Source organism: Rhododendron vialii, chromosome 2a (assembly GCF_030253575.1).
Source record: "Rhododendron vialii isolate Sample 1 chromosome 2a, ASM3025357v1".
NCBI lineage: Eukaryota > Viridiplantae > Streptophyta > Magnoliopsida > Ericales > Ericaceae > Rhododendron > Rhododendron vialii.
The window spans coordinates 42785779-42807539 of NC_080558.1; the positions used below are offsets into that span (position 1 = coordinate 42785779).

At 37.6% G+C, this 21761-nt stretch overlaps 1 protein-coding gene across 3 annotated transcripts; it reads left to right on the forward strand.

The window, feature by feature from the left end:
* Window positions 1-695: 695 nt before the first annotated feature.
* On the forward strand, window positions 696-21193 carry LOC131317874 (protein RRC1). 3 transcript variants are annotated; one of them, XM_058347550.1, is made up of 18 exons: window positions 696-846; window positions 3042-3130; window positions 3218-3347; window positions 3510-3555; window positions 7545-7602; window positions 7691-7837; window positions 8170-8283; window positions 8372-8537; window positions 9163-9275; window positions 10406-10477; window positions 13316-13537; window positions 14070-14128; window positions 14396-14480; window positions 14608-14745; window positions 18084-18308; window positions 18396-19195; window positions 19513-19679; window positions 20536-21193. In XM_058347550.1, exons 2-18 carry the CDS (start codon window positions 3056-3058, stop codon window positions 20838-20840), a joined length of 2922 nt encoding a protein of 973 aa, XP_058203533.1. In that variant the 5' UTR covers window positions 696-846; window positions 3042-3055; the 3' UTR covers window positions 20841-21193. The 3 variants fall into 3 exon arrangements, with proteins under 3 accessions (XP_058203533.1, XP_058203534.1, XP_058203535.1); XM_058347551.1 differs by having other exon boundaries at window positions 738-846; window positions 2877-3130; XM_058347552.1 differs by lacking the exons at window positions 696-846; window positions 3042-3130; window positions 3510-3555.
* Window positions 21194-21761: the final 568 nt, after the last annotated feature.

The following is a 21761-nucleotide window of genomic DNA, read 5'->3' on the forward strand; positions in this document are numbered from 1 at the left end:
AGCCTTGACCCATTTTAAGACTCAAATTTAAAAATGGGGCAAAAATTACAAAAATCTCTCTCCAATTTTTGACTCAAACCCTTTTCCATTTTGGATTTTACCCATTTCTTTGCCCAAATCTGGGACAATTTTTGCCTTGACCCATTTTTCCAACGGCTAGTTAGAGAGAGAGAGAGAAAGAGAGGGGAGGGAGAGAGAACCTCGTCGGCAGTGGCGGCAGTCTGAGAGGCGATGCAGAAAGTGGCGGTGGCGTTGTGACCTCTAAGCCTTCTTAGGTCCCCCAGAGTTGTCATCTTCTTTTCTGGCATCTGATGATGATGATGAACGAGTTTCAGAGTTGTCTTTTGTGATTGTGTTCGGTTCTGGGTTTTGTGTGAAATTTTTTTTGTGTTTGATTCTAGGGGAGAGAGAGACGGAGATGGAGAGAGAAGAGTACCAGGTCTCCTCATTTTGGATTTGATTGTTTTACCTTATTTACGATTATGCCATTAAGAATAAAATGCATATATATTTGGATTTGATGGTTGGAGATGTGCCAACCCAAAATGAGTTTTTACCCAAAATTTAATTCAAATTTGAGGAAAAAAATGGGTGAAGGCTGGAGATGCTATAAGGTGACTTGTTAGGCGGAGCAGGGCAGATAGGGCCTTAGTGTTGTGTTAAGATAATAAAGGGTCTTCAGTGTAATTTTTATTAAGTTTATATCCAGTCTCTTTTGCCCTAAATTAACTCGTTACCAATCGTGGAAAAGGAGAAAGCGATCGTCGTCGCCCGTCGCCTCTCTGTCTCCGATCGTTGCCAACAATTGTCGCTGCCGCCGAACTTGCCTGTCGTCGTTGCTTGCTGGTCTCTCTCTCTCTCTCTCTCTCTTGTCTCCGCTCTCTGTCTGTCTCTCTCTCTCTCGTCTTCTCTCTATGCACGTGTGTAGGTTTATCAGTGTTACAAACTTACAGTGTATGTATGTGATTTTGACCACAGTGTGTCTGTAATACCAACTGTCTTGCGGGAAAAAATCAGTCCATATCTTGATGCTTCAGCTGTGGAATAATTTCCGCATATTGTCTTAAAATAAACTAAAAAATATAAAATCAGAATCGCTAGGCGGCGCCTAGGCTAGGCGTTGGGTCGCCGCCTGACTAGCGCCTTTTAGAACACTGCTTTAATTATCACTAGTTAAATTCCCATCCATTCTATATTATTGGCATGGCATCCAAACATAGGCTTAGGGGTGAATTTATGGCAGAGGCTAGCTTGATGGGCAAGACTCCTAACCAAAACAAACCGAGCCTTATGTCCCAATCACTTGGAGTGGCAAAGCGCCTTCCCTAGATTCGATGCCCCACATCTGTTAGTCTATGGCAAGCCTCATCCATTTGTAGTTTTTCCTTGCCTAACCACCTAATGTCCTTATGTCCTACATCGACCCTAACTCGAGAGTTACCTCCTTGATTTTTGAAAAAGCATTGTCTGGAAAAATGTGCAATTGTGCACCATTATATTTATGACCAAACTTTACTAAAATTTAATGGAACATGTTCATACACAAACTTAGAGGAGAGCTGTCTACGTTTCTTATGTTGTTGGTTCTGTTTAGTTATTGTGATGTCATGGTTCATTTTGTAGTTGATTTGAATTATCTGAGAGCTGGAATACTGTCTCTTAACCTATATTGTTTTTCCATTTTGCTCAAAGTTCTGATTATGAAATGTTACATGAAATCCATTTTGCCATGTGGATTTTTTGAACTGTTAATGTGGCAGTTAAAGTGAAATGATGTAATGTTTACTTCATGGTATAATGTGGTGTCTGTAGTGTTTGCTAGTAACTTTGAAGCACGGGTACGGCAGAAACAATGGCGTACGCGTACCTGGTACGGTTACGCACTGGGTACGCCTGAAACGCATGGGGTACGTTCGTATGTTTAGGGTATGGCATGGGTACACGAAGAAGAAGAAGCTGACGAAGAAGAAGAGAGAGAGAGAGAGAGAGAGAGAGAGAGAGAGAGAGAGAGAGAGAGAGAGAGAGAGAGAGAGAGAGAGAAACCTGTCGATCTGGTATGGGTACGGAGAAGAGAGACTTTGGCGACGGCGAGACGATGATCGATGGCGACGAGAGAGAGAGAGACGTCGAATGATGATCGACGGCGAGCGATGATCGACGGCGAGAGAGAGAGCCAGACGAAGAGTCGGCGATAGAGAGAGGGTTGGCAAGAGAGAGAGTCTGACTTCGATCGATAAAACCCTAGAATCATACGTATATTTAAAGGGTTATCACACTCCAGTCCTTAGACCTTAACACATGAATCAATCTGGTCCCTAAATGTTTGAAAGGTTTCACTTCGATCCCTGGTCTCTTTTAACTTTGTATTTTATAAAGAAATATATATAATTTTTTTATAACTAATATCATGATGTGATTATACATGAGCTATACATTTTACATAAAAACTCAAGGATATTAAAATTATAAAAAATAATAATAAATAAATGTGCCGTACCCGTACCCTATTTTTTTGGGGTACCCGTACTGCGTACCGGTACCCGTGCTTCATAGTTTAGTACAATTGATAATCAGAGAAATAGTAGATACTTATCACAAAAAAGAAAAGTATTGATTTTGGTCATGGTACTGATCCTAATTATGTTCGGCATGCTTTAAATTTGGTTGTGCTTGAAGAGAGGAATTTGTAACACATTTTGGTGGGATTTTGTTGCTCAATTTCGTTGTGACAGGTACATAATACTTTGTTAGGGATACGATGCCGTTGTCCTTGTCCTATTAGTCTTTGTTACATATTCAAAGATTAATGAAACTTTTTTGCCTTTCAAGAAAAAAAAATCCTAGCTTCAAAGTCAATTGCTTTTTGTTTCTCTCAGGCAAGGATTGTGGCCCCTATTCCTGTGGGTTATGTGTGGACTTAGTGTGTTGGGCTTGGGCTTTTCTTTGTTCCTTCAAAAGTATGGGTCTGAGTTTGGACTCGTACTCTTTGGGATATTGAATAGGGTTATTGAAAGAAATGGGTCTGTGATTTTCCGTTTCAGAAGTTTGATGAAAGATGAATTCCTTCTCAATTACGCGAAAAAAGACTCCTTATGAAAAACACAAAGAAGAGGAGGAGGCTAAGAAAAAGGTATGGATTTTTCTAGGTCCTTTTCAAACATATTTGTTGACCAAAAAACAGTGCTATTGATCTTGTTATGTGGTTTTGTTTTTGAAGAGAGCACAAGATGAAACAGCTCGTTTGTATCAAGAGTTTGTGGAGTCATTTCAAGGGGATAGTGGGTCCAAAACATTTGTGAGAGGAGGGACAATTAATCCCAATGAAAAGCTGAAAACCGATTCTGAAGGTCAGTGACGCTTTAGGACTTTCTTTCAACCTTTCTTACATCCATTTTCTGTAATGATTACTGGTGCAATATTTCTTTCATTGTCATGTACTATGGATTAATAAGTAATTTTCTTTTATGTGGACAAAAATATGGGCCCTTTTATTCATTCCGGGATGGCAGGTGGAAATTCCAAAGATGAGGTATCTGGTTCAAAGAAGGGGAGTAGGTAAATAAATGCTTTTGACTAACCATGTTATAGTGCTATGCAATAAGGCATTTTGAGTAGGAAATTTATATCATGGTAATATGTTCAGACGGAAATGTTATTGTTGAGGCCTGTTAGTATAAGGAAATTGGGTAGAATATTCTGAGTACATCATCCTACATTTCGGGTTAATATGCAATTATCTTGTTTACGATAGCATTCTTGTAATTTTTATGCAAAAAGATTGAATGCTAATGTGTGGTTTGGAGAATGCACACTTGTGTAGTTACTGTCTTGCACTCTCGAGGCCTAAGTGGTCTGTGTAGGATTTTTGGAAGAGAAACTTGGTTATTTGATATTGGAGAAGCAACTGATTTGGCAGCTGTTTCAGGCATGTAAAATCCATATGAAAGAAACTGATTTTGTGACAGGCTACCCTGAATCTTGACATTTGAACAAAAATGTATAAAATATGTTTGCTTGATTTTTATATGCTATTTTTGATAGTATCAGATGACAATTAATGATAGCCAATATTAATAAATAATCACTTGTCTGCAAATCCAAATTATCAACTTATAGCAAACTGTCTTGGTTGTCAACATGGTATTCGTGTCTTGCATCTTTTTTTTTTTTCCCATTTTGATTTGTTGTACAGTACATTAGCATATCGTGAGATATGATTATCACGGTAAATATAAAGTGACAAATTAGTATACCCACTGTAAAATACAACTCTATTGCATATATTAAAAGGAACTTTGAACATACAAAATTTCATGTCTTTAGTTACATAACATGCTCTACTAAGCAAAGTATCACGTATCACTTATTGGGTAGTGTGGGTCACACGAATAGATGCTTAAGATAAGATATGTTTAGAGATACATCTCTTTTAACTTCTGAATGTACTGAATTGCAACGTATCACGGGTGTTGCAAGCCTTATTGCAATGTAAGGTACATACCAGTTTTGCCTTTGAACACATGGAATCAGGGATTTTGACAACCTTGCACACTGTAACTGGAATCATATGGATAGAAATGTTCTATAGCATTAATAAACATGGATACACTACTCCACATGGAGCGGTCATAAATAAAAAATCAATGAAGACCTGGTTTGTCTTCATATAACAGAACAAAGTAGATTCAGTTTTAAGTGGAGTCTATTTTCTGTACATTAAGTAATTGAGCCTAAGATTCTAGGACGAAGAAATGAAGGGGGCATGCCCCCTTTATCAGAGGAGTAAGCTAGAAATTGTACAATAGGGCTTACAAATGACACAACCTGGCAAGTGCCAATACTTATAGACTAACTAGGGTATGATTTGCTCAACTGGTTAGAGAGATAGAGGCTCCTTCAAACTAAGGATTTTGTTTTCGAGAATATTATCAAAAAGTCTTGAAATCAATTGTTCACAGGCCTTATTTATTCCATCATAAAAATGAAACGCAGCAATTAATGACCTACCTGAGACTACAGTACATCCATTATTGCTAGGGAAGGCCTGCGTTTGACATTTAATACAACTCTATGTTGGTTTGTTATTTCGTAGAGTATTTTCTGTTGTTATTTTGACACGTAGGAGTAAACAATCTTTGATACTGTAGTTGGGTCTAGCCCACCTGAAATCCAAGGTTTAGCGATGGAGACATGCAAAAGTCTTCTTAAAAATGAGTGAAGCTAGGCCATTTTCTTAAGCGATGGTTTCCAACCATTTTCAACAGCCAGTGGCCCATTGCTTCAGTCTTAGCATGCTTCCTTTGTCCCTTGATTGGGGAGACAAGGGAGGACTATCTTTTACAATCTCCTAAAGTTGTAATTTTAGCTTGGGGATCAAATATTGCATTTGTCTTGGGCCTTGAGGGTGCACTATTGCTTGTCTAGACTCTAGGAAGCCACTACCTTGTGGGGTTTATGTGATGTGTGGAGGATGATGCAATGAGATTTTGCTTTTGGAAAAACTATCAAGTAATTCTATATTACAATTGCTTATTACCATTTTGCGATTTGATGCAGTAAAATTGAAATTTATTTATTTTCTTTTCTGTCCTTGGTGTTAGTGGATCTATAAATAGGTGTCTAAAGTCCCATTAAGTAGTTTATGATCATTTTGAGAACCGAATAGTGAGAGCTAGACTCTCGTATCCCTTTTGGAGTTTTCTTTCTATTGAAATCCAATCCTTGATTTGGTTGCATCTGGATCAAAACAAAGGATTTACTATTGAAATTGAGAAGAAGCTAATGTCATGGAATATTGTATAAAGCGGTGCAAATGAAGAATTTACCATGTGTTCTTGTTTGCCTTCATTGCTGATTCTTGTAAACCAAGTTTCTTATGTGCATTTTGTTTACAGCCCCTTTGGCTACCTAGGTGAGAAAAGAAAATACAGGGGTGTGGTTTCCCTTATTAGTGAGAAAAGAAAAGAAAGGAGTGTGGTTTCTCACCATCTTGTTTGGATGGACAAAAGAGATGGTGAGAAAAGAAAAGAGAGTCATATATATTTACCAATATAACCTCAGTTTTTCAGAAATCATTCTTTGGCGAGGACAAAATTGGCAACTCCATGGTTTCTCACGGAATCGCGCCAGTTTTGGCGAGAAACGATATGGGTCATGTGAGGGGTTTCTCATTCTCCCCATTTCTCATATTCGCACCTTATTAAGCTCCCAAATGTGGGAAAGAATCACTTCTCCCTCCATTTCTTTTCCTCTCTCTCAAAATCTCTCAATCCAAATGAGCACTTAGGAATGTAGTAGTGTGGGGGCACTCTATAGTCACAACTGTGAGGACTTTTTTTTCCACAATCAACCATAATATGATTGGTAAATCAAATCAAATAAAGAATCATAAGCCCCATCTAGACTAGAATTTCGTTGGCCAACAATTTGTAAATGAACATTAGAATGCCCTAATGCACGCAAACAACCATCATGCATCAAAAATCTCAAAACAGTGTAGTTTAAGCGCTGAATTTCAAAGTGTGTGTGGTGACAGAGATAGGGAAAGGTTTGGCCAAAACATTCGTAGTTGGTTCGTTCGTGCGGTGGATCGATGGTGGATATTGCAGTGATTGGGTTTGCTTTTTGGTCCTACTGAAGCTTAGTTGTAGGATCCTCTTATCGGTGTGGCAAATCTACCCAGGATCCTCACTCACGTGCTCCCAAGTTAGAACCTCTTAGGAACCTCGCTCCCATCAACAGAAGGATCACGCTCTGAACTAGGATAAAACCTCTCAAGCGTATGAATTCTAAGAAGCAAGAGAAGATCTACAAAGAGAAAATATGAATCAACGATAAGATAATATGAAAATAATTAAACTCAAAGTTGCCCAAATTCATAGTTTAAACATAATATCTACTCATATTTATGAAAATGATATTTGCAATTGACGCCATTTACTAATTAACATGTATACTGAAGCCAGCAAAATAGTGATTTTTGTCGGGCTATCTATATTTTTTACTTACAGATGCAGATAGATATGCTCCTATGGATGCCCCCGACTGACCTTACACTGCTGTATCCTCTTGCACCCACACCCACTAAAGTTCCTGCTTCGTGCAATTGTGAACCAACCTCACCTACTTCTACACCTTTGCTAGAGATGAGAAATCCCAGTTGCAGAATTGCCTTTTGCCGTACAAAAGCTGAGATGATCCGAGAGAGGAGTGAGAGGGTCTGTGAGAGGCGAGAAGCACTAGTGGTGGGGGTGCCGTAGGATTTTGGGGGAAAGTGTGTTCGGTTGCCAGTACGATTTTTGAATTTTTACTGGGGCACGTTATCTCATGTTCCATATGTGTGTCTGCCCCTGCATGTTCCCAATGTCAATGATTGGAAATTATTTTGTAGGATGGGCAGAATGGACCTTTGGGACTGGAATTTAAATTTAAAATCCCGTGGGAAATAATTTTTTGCTTTTATTGCTCCAAACATGGTAAACTGTCGACTGGTTGGTTGTTTTCTTTTTGTTCGTGCAAATTGTATCATGATATTTCTTTGGCAGATATGTTCCATCTTTCTTACCACCTCCTTCAACCAAGGGCAATGACCATGAGAAGAAGGTCAGTGTTCCTTTTGAAACTTACTATCACAGTCCCCATCTGTTCTCTAGGTCATCATCCGATCTCTATTTTTTTGCTTTGCTTGCAGAGGGAGGAGGAGAAGCCGAAGGAGAAAGGAAAGTCAAGGAACATAGATAAATTTCTGGAGGAGTTGAAAAAAGACCAAGAAATGAGGGAAAGGAGGAACCAAGAGCACGAACACGGGCGTGATGGGCGTCATAGTGAAAGTTCTTCTGTAAGTGACTTCTCAATTCAATGGTTGAAAATTTGTAGTATTCTACCAGTTTGTATGTGTAGTTTATTTGTTAATATTTCCTCCACACTGTTCTTTAGCTTACTGTTATCCTAGGGGATATGTTTTGAGCAGTTTCACATGGCTGTAGTCGTAGCTTTTGCAGCATAGGCATGTGAGTATTTGGGACATCACGTTAGTACACTGATCTGAGCATTTCTGGCCCTGGATTCTTTATATCACGTGCAGCAAGCTAATGATATGATCATAAGCTTATATTTTGCATCTTCTTTGGTCTTGGGAGCATGTATTTATGAATGTTACATTGTTACCAGTCTAGCCGATTCGATGAACTGCCTGATGTTTTTGATCTAAGTGGAAAGCCTGGATCATTTGATGATGTGGATCCACAAACTACAAACCTATATGTCGGAAATCTGTCGCCTCAGGTTAGATTTTGTTTTGATATTTTGTGTTCTCAGCTTCTTGGTATTAGGAAATGGAAGGCTAATTATTTATTTTGTTTCTAATATTTAGGTGGATGAGAATTTCCTGTTGCGGACATTTGGTAGATTTGGGCCTATTGCTAGTGTGAAAATAATGTGGCCTCGGACGGAGGAGGAACATAGACGACAAAGAAATTGTGGCTTTGTAGCTTTCATGAACAGAGCTGATGGACAGGCTGCAAAGGATGAAATGCAAGGTCTAATTGCCTGGGGATTCGGTTCAATTTAGCCTTTTGGATTATTGTCCTTAAGTATATCTTGTTATATGCTTACCTCCGTATGATCTCTACTCTCTTTGGCAATTTGATATTGCCAGCGATGCTGTATTCTTGCTATAACAATATATTCCACTGTGATAGTAGCAACCTTCACTTTTGCATTGTCTCCCTAAAGTTTTGATACATTGCCTATTGTTAGCCTTCATGCAGTGTTCTTTCTTCTAGTAAGCCAACATAGTAGTTAGTAGTACTTTACTGGCTACTATTTTTCAACATAGATACTAGATCACTACAAGAAGATCAGAAAAAGACTAGGCCTAGGTACGTTAAAGAAACTGGAACTTGAGTCGCTTTGTTCAAGAATGTGACTTAAGCTACTTGGGAGCACCCTCTGTCTAGGTGTCATATTTGAACATAGTTGCAACGAAACCCTGAAACCAGTCTAGCCCCTCATTAGCATGTCTTAAACTTTTTTGGTGATTGAATTGCTTTATGATCTCGTTGTGGGTGGGTGGGGAACCACTTTTTACCTATGTATCGTAGTTCTTTGTAATTTTGAGTTTGTGAGGGATAAAGAGGACTGACAACAAATTTTGTGTTCCAGGTGTTGTCGTTTATGAATATGAGTTGAAGATGGGGTGGGGTAAATCGGTTGCTCTTCCATCACAAGCTCTACCTGCTCCTCCTCCAGGACAAATGGCCATTAGGAGTAAGGAGGTCCGTCCACCGTCATATTTGAGCAATTAAAGGATGATATCTTGTACATTTTTCTTGAGCATCAATAGCATTTTTATCTGCTATTTGATTCTTAGGGGTGATAGTTTCTGAGATGACCTTAAATCAATAATTCCCTTAATACCTCTTTCAGATCTTAATTATCAGAATCTTACAATTCATGATTCACTATTTTTTTGGTGATTGTTATGATAACAATCTACGCTAGTTATTAGGGAGTAGAGTCAGTGCTGAATTTTGGGATTCATGGATTGGTTCACAATCCATTATGACAACTGACAGATTCTGAGCCTCTTTTCACCTCTTTTTTTTTGGTGAAAATTGTAGAAACAACTTCTCAGACTGTTAAACGTGGAAATAACCAAGTCATGTACATAATTCGTTCATTATATGGTTAAGCATTTAATAGGATCCAGTATGACGGGCTCTTAACCCTGGTTTGATTGTCCCAAGAAAAAGCATTTTGTATGAGTATCTTTAATGTAAAATACTTTCTACCTGTGGATTATAGGGTGCTATTTTGTTTATAAGCGATATGGGGTCAGATTAGTGGGGCTTAACTATTCTACAATGCTTTGTTTTTGATATTTAATTCAATTTTTAACTTTTTTTGGACTGAGAGTTTTCCTATGCCTTTAAATGGTTTCCTTGCACTTTTTCTTCTCATTAGACTCTCTTGAAAGGTTTTTTAGACAGAGATTTCTAAGTCCCTGTTTCTACTTACAAAAAGGGGAATATTGTAGGGTTTTGATGAATCCGAATTTGGTAGTACTTAGACCCACATCTTCTGTGATGATGTAATCGTGACTTCTGAAATTAGCAAATTTGTGTTAAAGTCAAATCTTGTTTACGTTTTTTTTTCTTTTTTCTAATAGTTCATGTTCAATTTTAGGAGTTTCGGATTTCTTTTGATTCTGGATCCCCAAATTTAGGAATGTAGGATTTGATGAACATGATGGTCCTCAATTTTTTTTGTTTTTTTTTTTTTTGCTCGGCTCAATTTTTGTTGTTGATCAGAGATGGTCCTCTGTTAACTATGCTTTAAATAGAGAATTAAATAGTCTTTTCCTTGATTCATGACATAGTTGGTAATGTGATTTTATGATTGGCAGGGCGGCACTGTTATCTTGTCTGGTCCATCTGGCCCACCAGTTACTTCTGTCCCAAGCCAGAATTCTGAACTGGTAGGGTTTTACTCTCAGATTTCGATAATCAATGTCATGTAGTTATCTCTTGATGTCTTCATCTATTTTGTTGTTATGATAATGGACTGATAGTATGGACAAAAGGCTAGGGCACCTAAGGAGGCACAATCCATGCATGTAGGATGTGTACACAACACAACACAACTGCAACTACTGTCCTAGATATAAACTCAGAAGTAATTGATACACAGTTCATACCCAATACAATGAAGTCGACAGCAGGTCCATTTCTCCATATAAACCACATCAAGCATTACGTAGCTAATAGTTGGACTACTCAGACCTCTTACCCATTTTACTTCCTCTCTCATCTACGCAATATTGCCCACACGCCACCTTGCAATGTACACCTAATAAGAAAGTGATCTACTTTTCTCCCAACATCCTTGCTTATTCAATACCATTTTACTACTTAAGTTATTTAGTTACAATGGAATTAGGCATGGTGTCTTTGACAATTGTAAGATCTTTCAATTGGTTACTATCAAAGCAGCGAGTGGGGTACTAAACCTGTTTTTGAAGGGAAAGAGGTACTTTGTGTATAGAGAATTCATTATGAGACTCAAAATGTCAGCCCACTGACCTTCATCTTCCACCAAAACATGCATCCTGTACAGGCTTCAAAGATGGCTCCACTTTGTCACCTTCCACGTGGACCTCGACAAAAATCTTAATGTTCCATTAACTTTGATTCGATTCCCACAGCCTATTTATCCCTGTTGCCTATCATTGCCCAGCAATTCTGAATGAAGTGCAAAGATTTTTTGTGCCCTACTGTAAACTGAACTCCCACACCATAAATCGCATAATAGAAGTTAATTTTTTGTGCCCTACTGTAAACTTGACCGTGTGTCAAAACATATTCCACTCTTCTCTTGATTTGTCACCACAATCTTCATAAACACCATAATTGATTATCAGATTATTGCCTTAAAACTTAAAAGAAGTTTCGCGTTTGACATCTAAAATGGAAGGTCGTGGATGGTTGGGTCTGTTAAGGTGTTGAAGAGAAATAGAAAAAAACATAAGCAAATTTCAGTCACCCGTTCGTATAAAAAATATGATGCATTAGTCTATGCTTTTGTTTTCAAAGTTTAAATTTAGTTCGGTTTTTTATCTCTTTCTTAGGATTTTATTTGGTTTTGGTAGACTTTCTGAGACTTCAAATCCTAAGCTAAGCATGAGGTCATATTTTGTGGGATTTGGAAATTGAGATTATCTCAGGCTTTCTAGTTAATACTGCAGAGTCTCTCTCTCTCTCTCTGTGTAAAAGTAGGAGTGACCAAGCCTTGTAACTTTATGGTTCAAAAATAATTGGTTCACTTCCCAACCCCACCCCATCTCCTTTTCCTTTCTTTCAACCGGATAAGGACGACAACGTACATCTCTCTGGTTAACATATGCCCCTAGGCCCTAGCGTAGTTCTGAACGTGTTCTTTTGATATAAATCCGTGCGTGATGGCAGAACTTCTTGATACCTGACCTTTGTTGTCAATGTAGCGTGTTAGGTGCTCTATAATATCCCACCTCCAGGCTCCATTTATGGTTGATCCTTTCTGTTTTGTCTTAAGACTTATTTTCTTCCCAGTTGGATGCTTGGATATTTGGCCAGATAGACTGCACTTTCATGGTCATTTTACGTGGTTCTATGGAATGAGCGCGCAGGCATGGCCAACAAGATCTTGCTTCTTAATATGCCCCTGCGTTGTTTAGGATCATTTGCCCTACTCTTCATATGTAGGACAATAGGTTGTTGAATAGGTGGCTTCAGTGTTTGCCCCATATACTACCACAACTATGAAGGGCAGCTACACATACGACGTGGGATGCGATCAAATGGAGAAGCTTGAATATAGGATATGGAAAAGGATATGGGTACAGAAGCAATACATTTTGTAAATAATAACTTTTATTATGTTGTTATGCATAAAAATTATTACCAAAAGCTATTGTGCATTTAGCAAATGCAAAAATCAAAAGCAAGATAATGCCTAAAAAAGACAGCCATAAGTCATATCGAGCAAAGACATTCCCAACATCAATTCAATCCTCTCCTCTTCTCTCCTTCGTCTGCTATCCAACCTTTGGGTCGTCTAATCTTTTTGTTCCTCTCAGCATACCTGCTGTTACGAAGACCTCTTGCTTTGAGTCCCCATTCCCTTCTTTCTGTTTTCTTCTTCGCGGTGTGAGTTGAACAGTGACTGGGGATTTTCTTCATTTCTAGAGATACAATATGTGTTGCTTTTACTTCCCAATAATGCACTTTTTACAGTTTGACCCCAATTGAGGCCTTTTAAAAATTATGTTTTGGCCCTGCCTTATCCCAGAAGTATCATGCTGTATCCATACCGACTCCCAGTCGCATGTTAAAATGCATGTTAAAATGCAAAAAAAAAACACTGGATACTTATTTGAGCCTTCGGGGTATCCAATGCGTATTGGGCTATATCAGGTGCGCAACGGTTTTATTGAAGTATCCCGTGCTTCATAAAAAGTCTGCCAATGCTAAGTGATCTTCCACCAACAGGACCAAAATGGCGGCATTTTTGGAGCATCTGTGCATCATAAACTACCAATGCTAACTGATCCTCCACCAACAGTCCCCTGTTTCTGATCATAGGTGTAGGGCCGTAGGCCGACTGGTCCCAAGTGACCTTTCCCCAAGACAGTCCGGCCTTCTCCCAGTTCACGCATTCCTTTCTTCTTTTAATTTATGTTTCGTTTCACTGATTATAAGATGTTTATCATGGAGTTATATATTTGCTTTAACATGAGTTTTGGCTGTATTCGTATTGATGGCTTGACCTGGTTGCGTAGGTTCTTACACCAAATGTTCCTGATATAACGGTTGTTCCACCTGAAGATGGTCATCTTCACCATGTAATTGATACAATGGCACTCTATGTTCTAGATGGAGGTTGTGCTTTTGAGCAAGCTATAATGGAGAGAGGCCGTGGGAACCCACTTTTCAATTTTTTGTTTGAGCTGGGCTCAAAGGAGCATACTTACTATGTTTGGAGGCTGTATTCATTTGCCCAGGTACATACTGCTGAGGCCTAATTAAACGTGTCTCTTGCCTTGCTATATTCTTAGGTTCTGTAACTTCTGTTGTTGGATTTCTATTGCTTGCATAATATAATTGACTTGGCTGTTGTCAGTGATTACTGTTCAATAAAGTTGATTCTTCTATGTCTTACTACTGTCATTCTTGTTGTTAGTATTTGTTATTCCAATACCCTCTTTTATTATAAAAGTGGTTCTCAATATATGTTTATCCAAGACACACCATGTTTATATTATTTGGCTGTCAAGTTACCATATCCCTCATCCCATCTCTGGGTGCGGGATTAACAGTGTAACCGATAGAACACTCAGCATTGGCCTAGTTTTATTCAACCAGTATTAGTTTTTGGTACTGAATTATGGCATAATACCAACGCCAAAGGTCAAATAAGATATATTAGTAGATTCATGTCCCTTATTATTAGTTCAGAGTTAAGTTTCTGTACTGTTTCATCAATGTGGTACACAAAGAAACAATTAAACGGTCTTTTATGCATGTTAAATGCAGGGTGATACTCTTAAGCGGTGGCGAACAGAGCCTTTCATCATGATAACTGGTAGTGGGAGGTAAGCCATGTCTGCCTGTATGGAATTTGTTGTTAAGACTTCGGGACTCTGTTCGCTTTGGGTAGAGATACTCAACCCCTCTCTCTGCGTACTGTTTCCTTTAAGTCTTCTCTCCAATTATTACTCTCATCTCTCTCTCATTACCCCAAACCTCCCTCAAAACCCAACCCAAACCAAACAAAGCCTAGATGTTTTGAGCTGTTCATATGTGAGGTTGTTAAACAAAACCACATGTATAAGCTGATAGTTATGCCTCTGTTTATCCAGATGGATGCCGCCTCCATTACCAACAGCAAAAAGCCCAGAGCTGGGGAAAGAGTCTGGATCGACATATGCTGCAGGAAGAACCAGGGTACCTTTAATTCTGGTCTTATTGTTCTCTTCAATGTTTTAAATTATTTTTCCATAGATGGTGTCATAGTGGATGAAGGTGGCGATTTTCTCCTTAAACATAATCCTTTTACTTGTTAACTTTGCAGCGAGTGGAGCAAGAACGAACACTTACTGAACCACAAAGAGACGAATTTGAGGACATGCTGCGTTCTTTGACATTAGAGAGGAGCCAGATAAAGGAAGCGATGGGTTTTGCTTTAGACAATGCTGATGCAGCTGGAGAGGTAATATTACTCTACCTCCCTCTTTTGGGCTCTGTTGTTGAAACCACATACTTGTGTACTAGTGCATGCCAGTGCTTAAAGGCATGGCTTGAACGATCAGTACACGCAAACAAATACTGGACATTCAACCTAATATATCAACCCCTGGCCAATGAATTCAACTTTGCGGAAACAATAACCCAAACAAATTTATTGACCTGTTTAACGTGAATCAGCAAGTGAAGAGCAAATAATTTTTCATTTTCTAACTTCTGTATGCACAAACTCAAATGCAAAAAACTTTGATAAAATAAAAAACACCATCCAAACATCAATGCAAACAAAAAATAATACATAACACTGAAAATGCGTGTCTCGAGTAGATATATAAATGAACACAAAAAAATATGTATCTTTGTATCTCTTGCTAAGAGATACATATATTGCATTACGGGTACTAATCAGGATTTGCTAGAAAATCCGATACCATTCTACATCAAGATTTTCCATAAGATTCTAAACCATATTAGATGTTTGTCGAATCCCTATCCAATACTTTCCATCGTCAAATCTCTATCCTCATCTGCCTCTAGCAATAGTAAAACTCATGTTTCGCTGACGCTACCTTCTAACCTAGAACCAGCAATGCTATGACTCATGCACCCACCCACCCACCTCCACTGCCATATTCCAATAATTTTCTTTTGTTTTCGTTTCTTGTGGGTTTTTTCTAGCAACAAATCCGTGCTATGAACGGGAGTTCAACAAAAGGATCTCAACACCAAAGATACATGTGCATTTTGAATTTCTAAATGAAAATGATCTCTACCTCTCTCATGTTTCTGCTCACAAAAATACTTTGTAAAACACTACATATGGATCATACAAACCAATTGTATGAGTTTTAACTTTTAACCGTTCTGCCTTCAACTGTCAAGATTCATAATGTACATAGAATAAAATTGCAAGACTGTCATAGTACTGATACTTTTGAAACAAATTGTGCAAAATATTTGGAGGTGGTTCTTTTATTAATATTGTGAGAAAAAAGAGAAACATTATTACACATTTGTGGGCAATACGCATGTGCTTAAATATACATAACGAGGGTGTTTCAATGATTTTGAAGTGTCACATGAAACAAACCTAATTTTCAAACTTAAAATTTTAAATTAAAACATAAAATATCTCACAATTAAATTATAGAAAATTGAGAGTTTATCTATTTGCTCCTTTAACTTTACATGGTTCAACCAAAAATACAACCATCTTATGTGTCCTCGAAGAAATTCGCCTTACAATGCACCCCATCCAAACATTGTAATGCAAAGATTATAAAACATAAATAACAAAAGTTAAAACAGAGATGTTTGTTGTTAAAAAAAAATCTCTTTAGAATTTTTCGAGATTAAACAAAAATTAAAGCATGAATGAGCATTAATGGCTGAATCATTCACCAAAAAGGAAAAAAAAAACTTTCTTCAAGAAGTATTTTGAATTATAGATTTGTAAAAAGATAAAAGAAAAAAAAAATGGAAAAGATCAATAATAGCAAGTGGAGTGTTGGTCAGTGGTAGGCACCATACACTCTATGCATTTGATAGGGGTTTAAACTTCATTAACTATAACTAACAATATTGATTTTAGGTAGGGAAAAAAATCAATAATAATAAAATGACATATGGTTGTATACCATTTTTCTTGCCTACGATGTGTCCCCAGAAAGCGATTATGAAAAGGGCAATCCAAACATTGATATTTGTCAATAGATAATAGAGAAAACCCAATCCCAATTAGCAAAAGCTTGTACCAAATTAAGATTAGGCAAAAATCAAATTAAGATTCGGAGAAAATCACACTTCGCGTGAGCAAACATTACAATAGATTAAATTCATGCCATTACCTTGGTTGATGTTTGGTGTGCTCAAAAGAACCTTAGTAAATCTATAAACGACGTCTGAAACCACATAAATCCATGAATTTTTTTTGGATATGTAAGAAAGTAAAATCATAGAAAAATTATGTAAATCACACTCACTTTGGTTGCACATGATCTCCCTGTTGAATGGCTCTAAGAACAAACTAACCATCTCTCTCTCTATTAGAAATCCCATAAATTAAGGATGAAATGATTAGTTGTAAATCTTCCTTTTTAAAAGTTTCTTATAAGTGAGCCTATCAGTTAAACAATTTTTTGATCAGCGGATACCTATATGCATATGGAGATTATGGGATCAATCACAAAATTACCTTGCTTTCCATAATTTATGACAATTTGAATTTGAATGAGATAATAGATTGAAAATTCCATTAGATTAGGAGGGATGTGATTTATGTATTGACTAACATTACCTTAATCAAAAAGATCAAGGTTTGGTAAAGTAATGTTCCATTTCAGTTTCAAATCTTACACGTTTGAAAATAATGAAAATTCAAAAACAGAGTCCGAGATTTCGGTTCCACCATAAATGTGCTCTTTTTTTTTGTCATAAAAAAACAAAGTACAGTATATACCAAAATGCCATTTTGTAGAATGGAGGGTGGAGATTTATGCAGAAGGAGAGATAAATCTAGAGTGTTGGTTATGTTTGGGATTCAAAAGCAGCTCTGTTTTATTATATAGAAATTTGAATTTGAATGAGATAATAGATTGAAAATTCCATTAGATTAGGAGGGATGTGATTTATGTATTGACTGACATTACCTTAATCAAAAAAGATGAAGTTTTGTAAAGTAATGTTCCATTTCAGTTTCGAATCTTACCCGTTTGAAAATAATGAAAATTCAAAAACAGAGTGCGAGATTTCGGTTCCACCATAAATGTGCTCTTTTTTTTTTGTCATAAAAAAACAAAGTGCAGTATATACCAAAATGCTATTTTGTAGAATGGAGGGTGGAGATTTATGCGGAAGGAGAGGATAAATCTGGAGTGTTGGTTATGTTTGGGATTCAAAAGCAACTCTATTTTATTATATAGATAGTTTATAGTCCCATCTGGTTGTGTTTTGGCCCACTATCAACAATATGGTAAACTTTGTTGATTCTCACACGGTTACACCTAATCCATTTCATCTGACTGTATTTTCATTGTTTTCCCCTTTCATTTTGATCCCGTAAATTATACTTAGAGAATGATATCTTGATGGAGCTATATTCAACTGCATGAACGTAGTGTGAAATGTTTTATGTAGAACAATAGATGGGAAAGAAATAAAAGAAAGAGGAAAGGTTAATCTGCATCAGTGTTTAGGGTTTTGAAGCTGGTTAAAAAACTAATTGTGTGAATTTTTTTCTGATTTTTAAGTATTTTAATTCTCGTAATTTTTTGAAAGTGCTTATATTGCTATTTTGCATTGCAGATTGTTGAAGTTTTAACCGAGTCTTTGACGCTAAGAGAAACCCCCATACCAACTAAAGTTGCGAGGCTCATGCTTGTTTCAGACATTCTTCACAATAGTAGTGCTCCTGTAAAGAATGCATCTGCATACCGTACAAAATTTGAAGCAACTCTGCCTGACATAATTGAAAGCTTTAATGACTTGTACCGTAGTATAACAGGAAGAATGACGGCTGAAGCCCTTAAGGTAAGTCTATTAATTAACCATGTGGATAGCTCTTCTCTATTATTTTCCTAATAGGGTCTCATTGAAATTATTTCTGACATTGTGCAGGAACGTGTTCTGAAAGTTCTCCATGCATGGACCGACTGGTTTTTATTTTCCGACGCATATATGAATGGATTACGAGCTACATTTCTGCGATCTGGAAATTCTGGTGTGATCCCTTTTCATTCTGTATGTGGGGATGCACCCGAAATAGAAAATAAGACTAGTTCTGAGGATACAATTAATGGTTCAGTTAACCAAGATGCTGCATTGGCAATGGACAAAGGTGCAGCCATGAAGGAACTATTAAGTCTTCCTCTCGCTGAGCTGGAAAGACGATGCAGACACAATGGATTATCTCTTGTTGGTGGCAGTGAAATGATGGTGGCACGATTGCTTTATTTGGAGGAGGCAGAAAAGCAGAGGGGCTATGAACTAGATGATGACTTGAAATATACCCAAAGCCAGTCGAGTTCAGGTCGATATTCAGGTGTCCGAAAAGAAACACCTATGGAAATGGAGCCAGTGGGATTGTCAGGATGGAGTCATTATGGGGTGGACGAGATGCGTTCACAAGGAAATGGGTCTTTACTGTTGGCCCCAAACAGACCTGTCCCACAGCCTGGACTAAAAGCTTCTGCAAATGAAGAAGATACTGATCGTGTTTTGCCTGCTTCTAAATGGGCCAGGGAGGACGATGAAAATGAGGATGAGCAACAGAGAAGTCCTAGGGATCTTGGGTTAAGTTACTCGTCTTCTGGAAGTGAGAATGTCGGTGATAGTCCTAATAGGGCTGACAAGATTGAGCTTGCGACGGAGCTAAGCATTTCAGCACATCCTGATATTGGGATGAATGAGGAACAAAGGTACTTTGTTCTGCCCCTGCTAACTGATGCCATAGGGGATGATGGGTTTTGGACATTTGATAGATGCAGTTTCATTTTATTTAATTTTTGGTATTTTAACAGTGGAAAGGATACTAATATGTGTGAAACAAAAAGGTTAAAAGGTGTTTGCTTAAATAGATAAGCTTATTTCTGAAACCATGGCTTAAATGTTCTACCAGTGGCCTGCTTTATTTTGCCAATGCCATCAAATTTATTTTGTTCATTCGTCAACTTGTCAAGCTCTTAGCCTTACTTTATTGCTGTACTGCTACCAATGATGTTTACATGTTGAACAGACAAAAGTTGAGACGTCTGGAGGTTGCGCTGATGGAATATCGTGAAACCTTAGAAGAGCAGGGAGTCAAAAAGCCGGAAGATATTGATAGGAAAGTTGCAATCCATAAAAGACGGTTGCTATCTGAGTACGGGTTATTGGATTCTAGTGAGGGTGTTCCAGCCAACAGTAAGTTCTAGTAGGGAGTTTAGAAGATAGTATTATAGATGATAGATATTCATACTGTTGCATTGTTCCCATACTCATTTCTAACATATGGTCCATATGCAGTGTTAATTTTTAGCCTTTAGGCTTTGTTGTTTTCTTTTCTATTTACATTTTCTTCTTTATATCTCCTCCAGTTGTATGGTTTTTTAGAAATGAGTGAGGGTTCAAGTTCGGTTTTTTCTTGGGTTTTGGTCTTTAATCAACGTAGAAAAGAAAGAAAGACACAATAAAATTAAGAGAACAAAGCATAAAGGAGTGAAAACTCAACTTGCTTCTTTTCTGGCATCAGCCTTCCTTATCAGTGAGGAGTGTATGTAGAAACATTGCTGAATAATCCTAGAACTATACTGCATTTTGGAAAAACCGAAGTTGTCATTGTTTTTATGATCTTCAAAATATTTTGAGAACACGGATATCAAAATTAAATAACTGAAGTCTAATATTTTCAACAACTCATAATGTTTATTGTAGTTTGCTGGGATATAGACACCAAATTCCTGGCGTGGTTAACTGGACTAAGTGAATACTGATACGTTTTATAGTTATTTTCGCCTCCACAATCCAGACGACTTGATTGTTTCTTTTATTTACACTTGTACTTGAGTTGTATCCGATTATCTTTCATGTGCTTTTGAGTTATTGACGCTCTCTCTAAGGCTGAGGTGAATTGGAGCGCAGCAATTGAGTCCTTGTTCAGGACCATTGTAGAAAAAGCTTTTTGTTAGAGGTTCTAGAGATAAGTAAGGGCAAATTTAATTGCATTTCTGTTATGCGGGGGGGACCTCAGATGAATGTCTCCAAATTCTTAAATTTGCAGAAAGATTATCTTTGGAGAGGGACAGAAGAGATGGTTCCCGCGACTCTTCGAGAAAGCGGCACCGGAGCCAGAGCCGAAGTGAAAGCCCCCCACGGAAATCATCCAGCAAAGAGAAGGATAAGAGAAGTGATTTGGACAGGGATCGAGAAAGGCACAGTGACAGAGACCGAAATAGAGCTCATGATCCAGAGAGCCGGAGGGGAAGAGACTGGGAGCAAGAGAAGAGTGGAAGCAGAGAAAGGGATGATCACGACAGAGCTGTAAGTAGAAAGAAAGACGGGGATCGAAGGAGAAGGGTGAAATGAATTTTGGTGATGGTAGGGTATCTCTGTAAATCATCGTAATATGGAAACAGGTTCGGACATCTACCCATTGGAGTTTGTCGGTGGTGTAATGTGAAACCATCGTTGCAATGACATCCCTCCTTTCAGTTGGTAGCCTGTGAAACGAAACATTGTCCTGGTTAGCCTGTATCTTTTGTATGCAGTTGTATTTTGCTTTGGCAATATCTCATAAATGTTGGTTTTATGATAATGCTGAAAAGCTGAATGCCTGCATTTTAGTTGCTGATCTTTTATTTTACGGAGATATCTCCCAAGAATTTTCATTTTTCCAAGGGGTTAAATCATGCTTTATGTGATCTCGTTGTATTGCTCGATGTCTGTTGTATTCTTGTTCCTGCCTACCATTGTTGGATTTCTTCCACAGAAAAAAGAAAAAGAAAAAGAAAAACTATTGTTGGATGGGCGGATTTATTAAGAAGGAAGATGATAATGTAATTGCGAAAATAGATTTAGTTTTTTAATGCCATTAATGTTGTGTTCATTTTCTTTGAAGTTTCCTTTTCCTTTTCTCATATTCGGTACTATCACCTAAAGCTATTCACATCCTTTTTAGCCCCTTGATTTTTTTGGTCCAGACTCCAGATCAGGTGTTGAGGAAGTCCAAATCTGGGCTCCAGTATGGTTTCTTTCGGTTCAGGAAATGGACTCCATAACCTAGATTTCTTCTTAAACCTAGATTTTTTCTTACATACTACCTCGTTCATGCACAGCTTTTTAAACTTTTTTGTTACACCAAATTAAAAATCTCATGGCGGCAGATATATTAGAAAAATTATGCATGAAAGTATTTTATTTGAGATTTTTAATTTGGTGTAAAAAATTTAAGAAATTCTGCATTAACGTATTTTATTATTTAATTTCATTCAAAAATTACGTTTTTTT